Genomic DNA, 14302 nt, shown 5'->3' with positions numbered 1-14302 from the left:
ATGCAAGTAGAGTATTGAATACACCGTGTGTGTGTGTGTGAGTGGGCCTCTCAATGCATGTCGTTCTGTGTGAAGGCTGTGCCACATGAAGCCCTCGTAAACAACTATAATGACACAGAGCCACAGGCCTCACGCTGAATATGTCTGGAGACCAATAGAGGGATTTTCTGTCAACATGCAAACCAATCACCCCGTGCCACAGACCTTCTAAGACTGGTGTCAAATGTTCCTGCATTTTCTCAACAAATACACAAATGGGAACGGAGTTGGCACGGTGCCAACATAAGTGGGGCTTTTGTGGGGGAGGGGCAGGGCGGGGGAGGGGCAGGGCAGTTTCTGGCTCCTATGCTAACATTGCGAGCCTCACTAGTGAATGGCCCTTTCTTCCCAATTGCTTTAATTGTCTTAGTGGGACAGGCAGGTGGCTCAAAGCCTCATTTGGCATCTGTGAAACAAACTGGGGAAAAAGAAAACATGCACATCTATAGATGGGAGTGTTGGGGGAGGGTGGCAGCATTTAGACACTTTCATTCTCAAAGGTACACATTCCCCCTTGGCAGATATCAAAAGTTTTGGCTTGGATCAAGAACAACTTTGTGCTGCTATTGTCTCAGATGTGCTTTACTGAATAAAACATTGTTTGGTATCAGTGCCAGTTCAAATAGCCTTTCAAAAAGCCATGGCCCTCACCATTGGTGTCTGGTACCATAGAGAGAACTGTTTTCCTCTCCATATTTTAAAAGTACAAGCTATTCAACCCTTCCATATTGCATTGCTAAAATGAAGTGCATCGAAAAAGAAGCACTGGTCCCTTTTTATCAACTGTTCCACACCATGGTGTTTTACAATTGTCCAGTAATACAAAAACAGCTTTGCCACGAACAGCAACACATGTTAGTATGATACATGCTATATTTCGTCATTGTTGTTCCAAAACATGCTCAGCAGTTGTAATGGCAGAAAGAGACCCATCCACAGGTGAGCAGATTCTCCCTCCCCAGATTCTGCTTGTACAAGTTAAAAGGCTGATTTGCATTTATATTGCCATTCAAGGCTTGCAGCTGTAATTGTCGTGGCACAGAAGCAAAGGCATGCAGCGACACCAGATATACTCACACGCCAACACACGCAGAGAAAATACATGTGCGGTATGAAAACCTTCCCCATGAGTCAATTGTCGTGCATCGTTGGCATGAGAACGTTGGGACATTGAGAAGCGAAGGAAGAGATGGAGAGAAGAAAGAAAGGTGAGTTCATCTGGGTGTAATAATGAGCTGTCCTAGAAACTTCCCGCCAAACACCAGGAAGTCGTTATCAGATCAGCAACCCACTTCCTCATGTGCCTCCTCTGCTGAAGCACCACATGCATCTTCGGGGTTCTACCCTAACAGCCTTTCACAATCACGCCGATGCATTGGCTGGCTGGTTTACTCACAAATGTTTCAAGCAATGGCGAGACAAATACCATGACACAGTTGGCAGCGCTGTGCATTGGCAATGTTTGCATGTGATTTACTGCTTGGATAGAACCATCCTGAAGAAAGGAAGTTTCAGGCAAGGACGTTCAATCTACACATGAACGTTTTTCACATATACATTAGTCCGCCAGGAATTGCACGCTGAATTCTGGAGGTCACAAAAGCACTTTGCGTAGGTTACTACAATACATCCAGAACTGCGCTGCCCGCCTCCTCACCCACACCCGCTCCAGAGACCACATCACCCCCGTCCTTCAAAACCTGCACTGGCTCCCTGTCCGTCAACGAATACACTTCAAAATCCTTCTGTTAACACACAAAGCTCTCAATAACCAGGCCCCCCCCTACCTCTCCGACCTGATCCACCACTACACCCCTTCCCGCAGCCTTCGCTCATCAGAAGCGAACCTCCTCTCTATCCCCACACGAACCAAGCTCCGAACCTGGGGCGACAGAGCCTTCTCCATCGCTGCCCCCACCCTCTGGAACTCCCTCCCCCAACACATCAGAGACTGCACTGACCCCCCCACTTTCAAAACACTGACCAAGACACACCTCTTCAGACTGGCTTTTAATCTGTGAATTATGCTGTGTTGCTGTTTTAATAACTTTTAAATGTTATTTTATCATGTTCTTATACATTTTTAAATTTTATTTTATCATGTTTTATCACCACTGTAAAGCGTCTTTGAGCACCTGGAAAAGCGCTTCGAAATGAAATGTATTATTATTATTATTATTACATGTACATTACTGGACATGCATCAGGCTCTTAGGTGGATGTAACAACATATGTAAGTGGCTGTATTTCAAACTGAGGTACATGTCTACGACTCAGCTAAAGTGAAAATACGTATTATTCACAGGTAATAAAGCCTTTAAAGCAGCACCGACCCTGATGTCAAGTTTGAGTATGAAGCATATTTCCAATAAATTATGTGTGACTAACAAGCTGTTAAATTAAATTAAATAGTGCAATTATCATCGCAACGGTGTTTTGCATCCAATTACTCTTCATATTTACAATGCGATATGTAACTTCCTGCACATACAAACTCCAGCAGGGATCCCAAAGAGATCAAATTGCATCTCAGTGTGATATATAATAACACATAAGTAAAAATGCCATAATCACTTTTGTAAATAGCAATGTAAGAGCCTACATACAGTAACAACCTTATAGATATACAGTTTGTATTTTAAATATTATAACGCTAATTCTTTCTTAGATTGTTGCCGAAGAAAATAGTTTTCCTTAATTGACTGGATCTGAATACACACTATATGACAGGTGCAAAACTTCAGCATTTATTTTCACCTTTTGTTCACACATTTTACATTTTCACTCATATCACCTAAAGTATGTTTCCCTGACAGATGTTGACTCTCAGTGGTGTCAGCCCTGCACGGTAAACAAGCTGTCTCTAAAAACACATCTAACAGAACTGTTTTTATAGATTACTTTTGTGTTTCAAGAGAGCCTTATCTACAAATCAATCGTTCTTTACAGTATATCTTCTGGAACTGGTCAAATTGTATTGTAAAACATATTTTAATTCACCCATCCCTGTGGTGTGAACATTTACTGAGGAAAAAGGAATGGGGGTGATGAATGAACAATTTAAGTTACATTTTCTTAGCGTGAACAAAAGTCCTATTAATGTTTCATATTTGCAAAGCGGGATTTTGACAAGAAAGGTACAAAAATGTTATTGTTACTCTGTTTGAACACACCTTGCAGAACACCCGTGTTGCACAAGCAATCACATATCCCAGTAGTGAGTTAAAATGTCTATCAATCAAAACCTCGGCTGGGTAGAGACAGGATTAGCAGAGAAAATAAACAGCCAGGCTCTAAAAACACCAACATCTTTCTTTTAGCACTGCTGTGCCGATGCTTTATCCTCTCCACGGAACAACAACACTGCAACACACAGTACTCACAGCACCCCCACAACTGAACACACACAGCCACGTGAAGCCGACTCTAGTTGCGTCGCTTGTTGTTTCACGTGCATTAAACTGCAATTTAGAAGCCATTAATCCATTCTATAATCTGTCACCAAATAAAATCCTGACTGGTTGTAGAGGGCTTCCGCACAATTCCCTACATTCACAGCGATTCTTACTTTTTAAAAATCATTGAGCTCCATCCATCTCTTTTACCTGTCGCCAAAGGATAACGTCTCAGAAGGATACAAATATGACAATAAAGAATGAAGAAGTGCAGCTGCTAACCCTGCCTTCACAGGTGACCCAGTGATCACAACAGCATCTGGTTGAATTACTTAACACTGCCGCCCAACAGACATGTAATCCGGGATAATGCCCTTTTGCTGAGTGCTCCAATCTGGATAAATTCATCCCTGAGGAATGAGATCCAGCAGAAGAGTCTCAGAGAGCGAGCAGATGAGGGGCTTTGGGGTTGATTGGTTGGTACTAAAGAAAACTCTTGGGGTTGGGGGAGAGAGTCTTCTCGATGGATAATGAAGCCCAACAGTAAACAGCTTGATTTTTGTTGACTGGCTGACTGAGAGGAAGCAGATCAGATCATTGCCTGGTTTTCCAAGAACCCTCCAAACTAATCATATTCCCGTCCCTGGCTGACCTGAATCCTGACAGACTTGAAATAAGGCTTACATCCAAACTGCACTCAGCGGATGTACTTTACTTATATTCTGTGTTTTAACTTCAAGAACACTTGGAATGTGCCTAAATGAACACATGCCCACCTCTATCTCTGTGTTTATACATGTACAGTATTGATGTATTGATTTAGCTAGTGTGTGTCCAACCAAATACAACTCTTAGCCAAAACGGATTTTTCTTGGAAATACCGTCTCACGTTAATGCCAACCATTTGGATTAAGAGTACAAGTTCCAGCTGTCCAGCGGCAGCCTCTTGGATTATTTTTCATATGTTTACTTATTACCATAAATATCCAACTGGGCCCTCAGGGCTCATGGGATTACCAGGGGTGTAATCTATCGTGGCACAGAAATGAGCAGGGGTCACAGCGGCTGAGGTGACTTAAGCTGGCTAGCCTTGATGGGACATGCAGCACAAACAAGACAACAAACTGCATCCACTGGGCCCATCATGGACTGATGGCGTCATCTGTCACTCACTGTGTTTGCATGGCATAATCCAGACAGGGCTAGCATTACTCAAGCCAACTGTCATGTACGGAGGCAAGTCAAACGGACAGGACAAGGACATGTTTGTATTTCTTTCCAGGAATAATAATTCTATTGTAGCAGACACATTTAGTTTCAATGTTGTGGTTGTTAAAATAGGACTGCATGCCGAAAGCTAATGACGATATGCAGGAAAATGTATCTTAGTTATAGCATTGTAATGCAATGAATAAACCCATTCATTACGTAGGACTCCCTATGATAATTATTCTAGCAGTGTCTCGCTTACAAATAACCATTCATAATAATGAGCTGAAAATGTGTATTTATGTTTGAATCATTCTCTTTTTTCTTTCCCTTTGGAGAAGAGAAAAAATTATTTCTCCGTCTATAAAAAACCCAGACATGACATTGGAGAGACATTGAATTATACTTTGGTTGAGAAATATGTATCAAAGCCTTCCGCCCATGAAAAGCGGATTTAGAGTCGTCATTCAGCAGTTAATAGACAGCAGTAAATTAAATATGGGGCTGGGGAGCTAAAACATGCTTTCCAGGACTAAGAAACAGCTTAGTCTGGCTGGGTGCTGAATTTGGGGGTTTCTTACATGATATACGAGAGGGTGGGAGATAATGACGACGATGCGGGGGGAGAAGGGGCAGATGTTTTTAAAAGATTGGGATTATATTCCTGTGAAGCAGCACTGCCCCTAGTGGGCAAACCTTGAGTCAAGGATGGCCCATACATTTTTAATTTCCCTGAGAAAGTTGCCCAATAGCCCAGTGGCCGAGACAGTTTGAATATACATGTCACCAGGGGTCGTTCAGAGAAACAAAAACAGAGAAAGGAGAGACACAGAGGAACACAGAGGACCATACACTTAACAATGACAATGTGTGATTTTTATCTAGCAGATTCTGGCACATTCAGTACAAGACTATTCTCAAACTGCCCCTCCCCCACCGGGGCATCACGCTCTCACACATCTCACCCTTTCCCCGACCCCAACAGGGGCTACAATCACACTGCAAAACCTGAAAACATAAGGAGAGAGGGACTGCTGTTGCGAGGTGGGAGTAAAATCAGAAGCCAAGTGAATAATGGGAGAGTGGATGGACACCGCATTGATTGGATGGGAGGAGGAATGGGGAGATGGACGAGGTCCTGGACAAGTTTGGCCTAAGGTGGATGTGTTCCTGCAGACTGCCTCCGGATCCCTCTGACGGGTGCTGTGTCATCTGTCACTGGTAGGAGTGGTGACAGCGAAAGAAAAAGGTGCCCTAGATGGGTTAACAACACAGTCGGTACCATCTCGCAGCAGCTTTCCCCCTCCTGAGTCTGCCTCTCTGTTTTGCTCCGGACCATTTATTTCTCAAAGTTGAGAGGGAAAAAGTGCTCAGAGCCTCTGCACACGGACCGACTCTTCTCCCCTGCTCATTCTCTCATTTTCACGCTCTCTTTCTTCCCCGCTCTCACAGGATAGTATATGACTGCTATGGCCACAAGTCCCCTCTGTCTCCCTGTTCATAAACATAATATTGTTTTCCGCAGCTTTCTGCTGACACCGGCTCAGCACATAAACAGAGTCGTAATTTCTACAACAATGGTGAACTACAGAAGCACTTTCTTCTCCCTCGAGGCATGAAGAGAGGATGTTGGTTGTTATCCCCTGTTTGCCTCGCAGGGAAATAAGTATTTTATATTATGGTAATAACAAACTGTGGGGTAATGCAGAGCAATCCCATCTCATTCCAGTTTTAGCAATCATCTCATTCCGGCTGGTACTATTTCCGATATGCTCGTTGTATTGGGGTTAAACCGGTGATAGTCAAATAAAATCCCAAAATAAATGTCCCAACCAAAGTATGCTTCATGGTGATAAATACAAAACACCTAATTGAAAATGTATTTCTGCATTGAAAAGGTTAATATGGCCCAGAAAGATTTGACAAATCAGCCACACAGGGAAAGGTCAGATAATCCACTGATGTACTATAACTGCCCCGCAATGAAGGCCTAGAGAAAAAGCTTCTATTGCCTTGACTCGGTTCAATCTGTCGGTCAACTACACAGCTTGTGGCACCGTCCCAGGTCACGCACAGTCATCAAGAAATAACACTACAGCTGACACCCCGTCTGCAAGGGATCTACACCCGTTAAAGCTCAGGAGACGCAGAGAGTGAATTAGAGTCGGTTTAAGATGTGTCTGTCATTACATATATTTTCTAAGACAACAGTAAAGTGTAAGCACAGCAAATTGTTGTAGAGTTTATTTTCCGTCTGTATCTATACATATATATCTATACATAAATCAACATGCTGAAATCAGGGCCGTAGAAAATGTTCTTGTTTACCAAGTTTCTGTTTGTTGTTGTGTTACTGGCTTTGAGCTCTCAAAAAACGGAGATCTCACATTGGATATTTGTCCTATTCCTTGCGAAACGTTACAAATCCCTCTGGGAAACAACTGCACATAATAGACATACACACATGCTTAGAATTCAGAGAATGTAGTCCAATGGGACGGGGTCATCCTTTGAAAAGAGGGGGCTGCTGTGTCATTGACCCTGACCCTGCGGAGCGTAAGCCAGGGCGCTCGCTGCGGTCCAGCATGACGCTCGGAGCTGACAAACAACTACTGTCTGATTCTGCCCTGCGTGCGTCCGTATATCACACCACAGAGGTAGAGTTCTCCTGTACTTATCTCAACCTCTATGGTTTTCCAAAGACAACCACCTGGTGGCAAACTGGGGAAACAACTAATCCATCCTTATTCTGTCCACAAACAGAACTGTCCAGGAATAAAAAGCAGATACTGTCCACAGGGCTGAAGTTGCCAAGCTATAGATATGTGTGAGACTGCCTCTTAAAGCGCTTTACAATTCACTTTCTGTCTCTTTTGACCAGAGCCCTGCAGTCGGACCCAACAGGGAAGGGCTGTCAGTTAAAAAACAATGTGACTGAGGAACGAACGCTTGACTGAACTGGACTAGGGGTTAGAGGGCTTTGTTTGTGTGTGTCTATGTGTGTGACAGGAATATAAAGCCTGAAAAGGAAGTACTTAACTTGTCTCGTCCGAAGGCGACAAAGTACCGCTGGAGGAAAGCGCAGGGCACAACTATTCGCAGCTCTTTAAACCCGGGACAACCACTTATCCTCTAATTTCCTCCTTTCTCTTTAATCATCAGAAATAACGAGAGTGCTATAAATAAAAGCAGTTAATACACACAGATAGTTTGGCAAGCTCAGACATCACGGCAAGATGTATTCAGAGACACCGTTCCCAGCCAGCAAGTCACTCAGCAATCACAAGCACGCGAGATGTGATGAATACGCAACTTAATGTGGACAAACTTACCGTGTCCGGAGATCCACAGGAGCTGCAGGAGGACCCACGGGATCATGACTGTGGAGTGGAGAGGGCAAAACCTACGGGAAACAGTGGGCGAGTGTGAAATTGAAGTTGGCAGGCACCAACTCATGCACAGGATGAGACAGTGCTCCTCTGTGCTACTGGAGTAGGGGGGGACGGATGCTACGGTCCCTCAGTGGTGTCTCCTTTTACCAGAGCTGGTAGTGTGTCTTCAGTCCTTCTCTTCCTCTGCGGTGTCTTCCTCTTCTCTCTGTGTCACTCTTCAGAGTTGCCGGGGGTCGGCTCTGCCTCACACGCTCTCTTGTTGATGTGCGCTTTCAGACTTTCTGTGTCTTCACTGCTCAGCACACACACACACACACACACACACGCTCACTTCCTCTCTCGCTCGCCGGGTTTCTCTTTGCCCATCCATTCTCCGTCTCTTCAGCGCTCACTTGCTCCCCCCCCCTCCTCCTTCTCTTTCTCTCTCATGCTCTCTATCTCTCTCTATCTCTCTCTCTTGCTCAACCACTCACAAAGCAGACAGGGGATCGAGCTCCACAACTAGACTCCTCCCTCCCCCCCTCCATCCTTTTCCCTCTCTCTCTCTCTGTGTGGCTGTCTGTGAGGCTGGGAGACTGTGGTCCTCACTCTGGGAACGAGAGCTGCCATGGGAGAGGGTGCAGTTCCAATTAGAATAAGAATAGGAGCGACTTGGCCTCTATAGCTAAATAACACAGACATCCACCAAAACAAAAAGTGCAGTTTCACCCCTCCTCCCCTTTAAAACCCTTTCCTTGTTTTGGGTTCTATGGATGGAGTTGAGTCTTTGGAATCTGTGAGCCCCCTTCCCTGAGAATGGATAAAGAGAACATTAGCATTCAAGACCAAAGACGTAGTATTCATTAGTATCCAATGTTTTACCAGGGGGAGTTAGATGCATAGGCACTCACTCAAAGAGCCATGATGCAAGACGTCATAAAATGCACAAGCGCACTACAGGCTTACGGACACGTTTTCCAGTTATGCCTGGTAAATATTTAAAAAGGGGCATTGGCATCTTCCAGGTCAGTCCACGTGTAAGAGTGCCCTATATGTCCTGGATTTAAGAAACACCATGTTCTTCTGTATATGAAGGAAACTAAAGGAACCAGCAGGTTTCAAGAGAAGAAAAGTACATTTAATTGACTACTCAATGCACTTTCAACTTATATCAGAATTTGAACAATTATTAATTATTAATCCTAAAATAATTAGAAATAAATATGTTTACCTTTTTCATGTTTTTTCTTGAGCAGTTTTAATAACACTTAACACAACACATATTTTGGGGAGTGTCCTGAATGGTAATGTTGGTCTATTAGTGGGTTTAGCACTTATGTCAAGACTAACATTTCTTAACAATGGACTAATGGAGAGCCACCATTAAATTGATTGTAACTTAACATTTATAATAATTACATTTGGTTGTCATGTGTTCCCCAGAGTGAGTAGTTTCTAATGACAATAACTAAGGCTTTTCCATCAGGCACAGCTGTACTTTTTGCTTAGTGCTAATTATAAAATGTTAAACTAACTATACTTGTGTGTCAATAGTAAACATTAATCCTGCTAAACATCAGCATGGTTGTTTTGCTTGTGTGAGCATGTTGCGAGAGCAGAAATTAGCATTTGTCCCAAAGCACTTTTCATAGTGCCTACAGCATTGCTATTGGCCAAAACCATTTATTGTATTATTATTCATTGGGTTGTATTTTACATATGTCTTTGTTGTATAGTTTTCCTGAATGTATTTTTGTTTCAAATAATCTAGAACAGATAAAGCATCTTAAATCGCTGTCATAAAATATTGTAAAGAGCAAGCACACCTGTCCTCTTGAAAATAGTCCCGTTTTCATTTTACCTTAATGACTTAATTAACATTTCTGGAATCTCGAAAACAAATCCCTGTGTTATGAATAATGATTGACATTCAAAGCTGGACTAGAGGGAGACACCGTTACAGTAATGCACAGAACATCAGATCAGAGCTCTGATAATGACACAATAAGCACTGCATGGGGGCTTGGGCTACGTCATATCAATTTAATCCTTCCCTTTGACTTCCTAACCTAATCAAAGGGCCAGAGGATGACAGGTGGTCTTTTCATCAGTGCAACTAACGGATACACACAAAAACAACCCCACTGCGGCCAACCAGAGGCCAACAGATTTGCATGCTGCCTAAGAACATGATGAGTAGGGGCAAAGAATAACAATGGAGCTTATGCTTGAAGGTTGAGCAATGAGGGTAAATGAGGTACAGAAAAACAAATGTGTATTAGCACAATCCTCTAAAAGAAACCCTTAGCCTGGATTCATTTGGTATTCTCTGTGAAATATTTGGACACAGACTGATAATCCTAATTGAATATATCTGTGTTTTTGCTTGTTGTCGATATGAAATTAGATCAACATCCTACAATAAGGAAGTCAAATCTGATTGGGAATCATTTTAAGGTTTAATATGAAAAAATTGTTTACTTAAACGGTCTACTCATGAAAAGCTAGACCTAGTGCTGCAAAATAAATCGTAATGTTATAGTAATGGCAATCACAATATGGACTAGTGTAATCTATTCAAATTGCAAACAGAACAAGACTTGTTATAGGCTAAATGCGTGTTAAAATACTGTTTTAAGTATAGTGACCAACCAAAGTTAAGTTAACCAGTCATAGTTCACACACTACGCAAGTAAGTACACAGTTTACACAGTGTAAAACAAGGAAGTATCGGAATTGAGATACATATGTTTACAGTCGGAAGAGTAATTCCTCAGCCAGCCTGAGAAAATAAAAACACGAAAACCAGAGAGAAAAAGAATAAAGAAAGTTAAACAGGCAGATGTTGACATTAGTAGATGTGAAGTCTAGAAAAGGTTTCATACAGTAAATCTACAGTGCACCCACAGTGGGTATAATCTTTAATGACTCGGGAGACAGTGAACTCCTTTTCTCACAGTTTAAGAGCCTCTTTAAACCAGATATGACCATAATCCACAGTCAAGAAGACATGCTCAGAAGAAATTGAAAGTGAGTTCAAACGAGATGGAGATATAACATTAATCGGTCAGTGCTGCCAGGACATCTCCCATAATGTCAATGGCAGGTCATCTCTAAGAGTATTATAGAAGTATGTTTGAGTTCATAACTAAACTGATAATATATTTAATACAGTTTCTGTGTTAAATACATCATGACTGTGTGTGATTCATACGAAAAGCTGCTATGTTATGGAAGCTCTCTATTTATATAAGTATCAGTATTTTAGTAATGTGCTATTGTTTTGTTTAAGCTTCAATCAAATGGAATTCAATCTGCACTCTAAAACCAGTACATTCAATGTGTATCTGGTTGGGTATTCAACTGGGATCATTAATGTTGATCACATTTGGTTGGATACAAAATACTATATATCTTACATACTCTTTAATTGCAAGACTCAATCCACAGCTGACGTTTATTAGCAAACTGCCTTAACGCAACCTAAATTGACTTGTGTTTTGAACACCAACACATTCAACATTTTAAATCAAGTGTTAAAGAGACAAATGATCCAATGTGAACATTTGTGTCTATTTGCCTCTAGGGCATATTCATATGGCATATGCTTAATTTATAGGATATATGGATGTTAAACTGTTTTGAAAACATGGAGTTTAACTTCTTATCTTCAACAATAAGTAAACCAACTGTAGTATGTCCAAACTATATTTTATTACAAAGTATTTTATGTCATACAAATATGGATGTCCAATGCCAAGGGAAATGCCAAACTTCTGAAAATGTGACTATTTATTACTACCTTATTTTCTGCAATAATGCACAATGACGTCCCATTGTCAAAACAGTTTATATGACTCAAACCGGACCGTATTTTCCCGCAAATATAATGCAGTGATTGAGACAATAAACTCATTAGGAACAAGTTTACTGAGGTAATAAATGAAGTGAGATTTTGTGTCTGCTGGCGATTTGAAAGAAATTGCAAGTTTAAGACATAGCGCTGTGGAGGTACAGGTCGGGCCATCCAATACTGGATGTTTTATGTGTGGACTTCCCCTTCAAGGTTTCCTGATTCCTTTCTTAACCTGTTATCTTACAACAACAACAAAATCAAGGTAACATCTTAAAAACAAAACATTGAATGAGAAATAAGAAGATGATCAGATGAGACTCATTCAGATACCTTTTGTTAAATGTTGTTTTATACTTGGTATTGTATTTCACAATTTGTGTTTTTTTAAAACGACACTAATACTTTCTGTATACCAGGATGTTGTAGAATGGGAATAAGGGATTTACTATATATGTACATAATATGTCCGACTTTCACAACACAAGATTTCGCAAGGCAGCCAGCGGTTTCTCTTTAAGTGAGAAAATACATTTTATTTATTCGGTATTTCTTAAACCTCCATGTCAGAGCTCAAGGGCCACATCTTGCAATGCACAGCAAAACAGCAGCTTCTTAACTAATTTAATTATTTAGGTGGGTTTAGAACGACCTTTGAAACTTGAAGGATTAAGAATGATCAAGAACAGATTGAGAATCAATCCAAAACTAAGAGTGAAACATTGCAATTTAGAGGAAATGAGTAATGCTTCATGGCAGGGCCAGCTGCTGACATAAACACTATGGGGTTGGCCATAAGACTATTAAACACCTGAACTTTTGAAACAATATCCACAACATTAATCTGGCTGCAATTTAGAAATTATTTATCTAATATATCATATTCCAATCACTTGTATATAGACTGTTATTGCACTATTTCACTATTTTTCAGTTTGTATTTACTTGCACTATTTTTTGTGTTTTTCTATTTTATTGTGTTGCACTGTTGGATGAGCCTGTGACCTAAGATTGTCATCGTCATAACTACACTAGACTAATAAAAGCCTTGAACCTTGAACAAGTCCAGGGATTTTAACAAAGTGCCTTATTGCCTTATAAAATATAGGGCCACATCTGCAAGGGGGAGGTCACATGACTGTGACCTTCTGTGTCTCTCTTAATTTTTCCCAATACTTTATCAAACTTCGTGAATGGAAAAACATTTAGCAGGTGTGTTGCTCGCTCCCACAGAGGTTTAACTCGAGAACCACCAGAGATTTTTTTATACCTAAAACCGCCACCGGGGTCAAATTGACCAGTTATTAGAATGCATTGATTTTCAAGGTAAAAGTATTGCTTTAAAAAGAAATATGGTCCTGTGGTATTGGTGTTTTGACATGCAATGTTGTTAAATTGTTTCGTTTATTAACGCTACAACATAGCGTTTCTTGAGGTGGTTGTCGTTGTTGGGTGAAAAGCAAACAGCTGTTTGCTGCGGAGCGCAGCGCGAGCAATCTCCCGCGAGCGGGAGCACGCTCCTTCACTACAGACTGTCGCTATCTATCTATCTATCTCTCTCTCTCTCTCTCTCTCTCTCTCTCTCTCTCTCTCTCTCTCTCTCTCTCTCTCTCTCTCTCTCTCTCTCTCTCTCTATAAAGAACCGCAGTAGACAAAATGCGTTGCTATAGCAACACGTCATGTTTGTTTACACGCAAAATCAATAGCGCGAAAAGGGGTGGGCCGCTGGGCGGAAATAGGAATAAATGTCAATTTGTTGGCCGATTTATTCAATCTGACTTCATATTGACAATTTTTAACAACATAGGATGCTACATAACACACTTTCAGGAAAAGTCACGGACTGGGACTCAAATTGACCCAATTGGCAGTTCTAGTGTTAAAGAGAGTGCTCACTTCTCACTGTGTACAGTGTTAACCATTGGCTTCCAGCAATATTAGATTGTATTTCTGAGGATTATATTTGGAAATATTGTGAATATTTTGGATTATAAAAATTCAATGCATTGTGTGGTTTATAAATACACCTGGGGGAAAAAAAGAACATCCCCATGCCTTAAATGGGGGTTATTTAAATGTTTATCCCTTCTGACTGCTAACTGTGTAAGGAGCCTAAAGAGTTAGGGTTAGTGTGTTGTTTTCATAGTTTATATATGTTGATTTTATTATTTGTTATTTTACATATTTTGCCAAATGTTAATTGTTTCAAAACTTGGGGGCCACAAAGACAATCTTGTTTAGGGCCACCAAAATCCTGAGGCCGGCCCTGTTTCATGGGACAGAATGTTAAATTGTTAATAAAATATAAACCAAAACACATTTTTATATTCTAATTATTAATTTATTATTAATTATTAATTATCTAATTAATTGTCACTTTTGTTTCAGTATAGCTGCCATTGGGGAAAAAAGGACAGTTTTGAAGTGTCAAAGCT

The 14302-nt window shown here is 41.0% G+C and overlaps 1 protein-coding gene across 2 annotated transcripts in view; it reads right to left on the bottom strand.

The window, feature by feature from the left end:
* kirrel3b (kirre like nephrin family adhesion molecule 3b) overlaps positions 1-8430 on the bottom strand; it is a 201863-nt gene extending 193433 nt beyond the window's left edge. For both annotated transcript variants that reach the window (XM_034097898.1, XM_034097899.1), the window contains exon 1: positions 7976-8430. In XM_034097898.1, coding sequence (XP_033953789.1) covers positions 7976-8099 — 124 coding nt within the window. In that variant the 5' untranslated portion in view covers positions 8100-8430. The remainder of the gene's footprint in view (positions 1-7975) is intronic.
* Between the last annotated feature and the right edge of the window lie 5872 nt (positions 8431-14302).

Source organism: Pseudochaenichthys georgianus, chromosome 13, assembly GCF_902827115.2.
Source record: "Pseudochaenichthys georgianus chromosome 13, fPseGeo1.2, whole genome shotgun sequence".
In the NCBI taxonomy this organism is placed as follows: Eukaryota; Metazoa; Chordata; class Actinopteri; order Perciformes; family Channichthyidae; genus Pseudochaenichthys; species Pseudochaenichthys georgianus.
The sequence above is the reverse complement of the archived record's forward strand: the minus strand, read 5'-3'. Positions and strand labels throughout refer to the sequence as shown.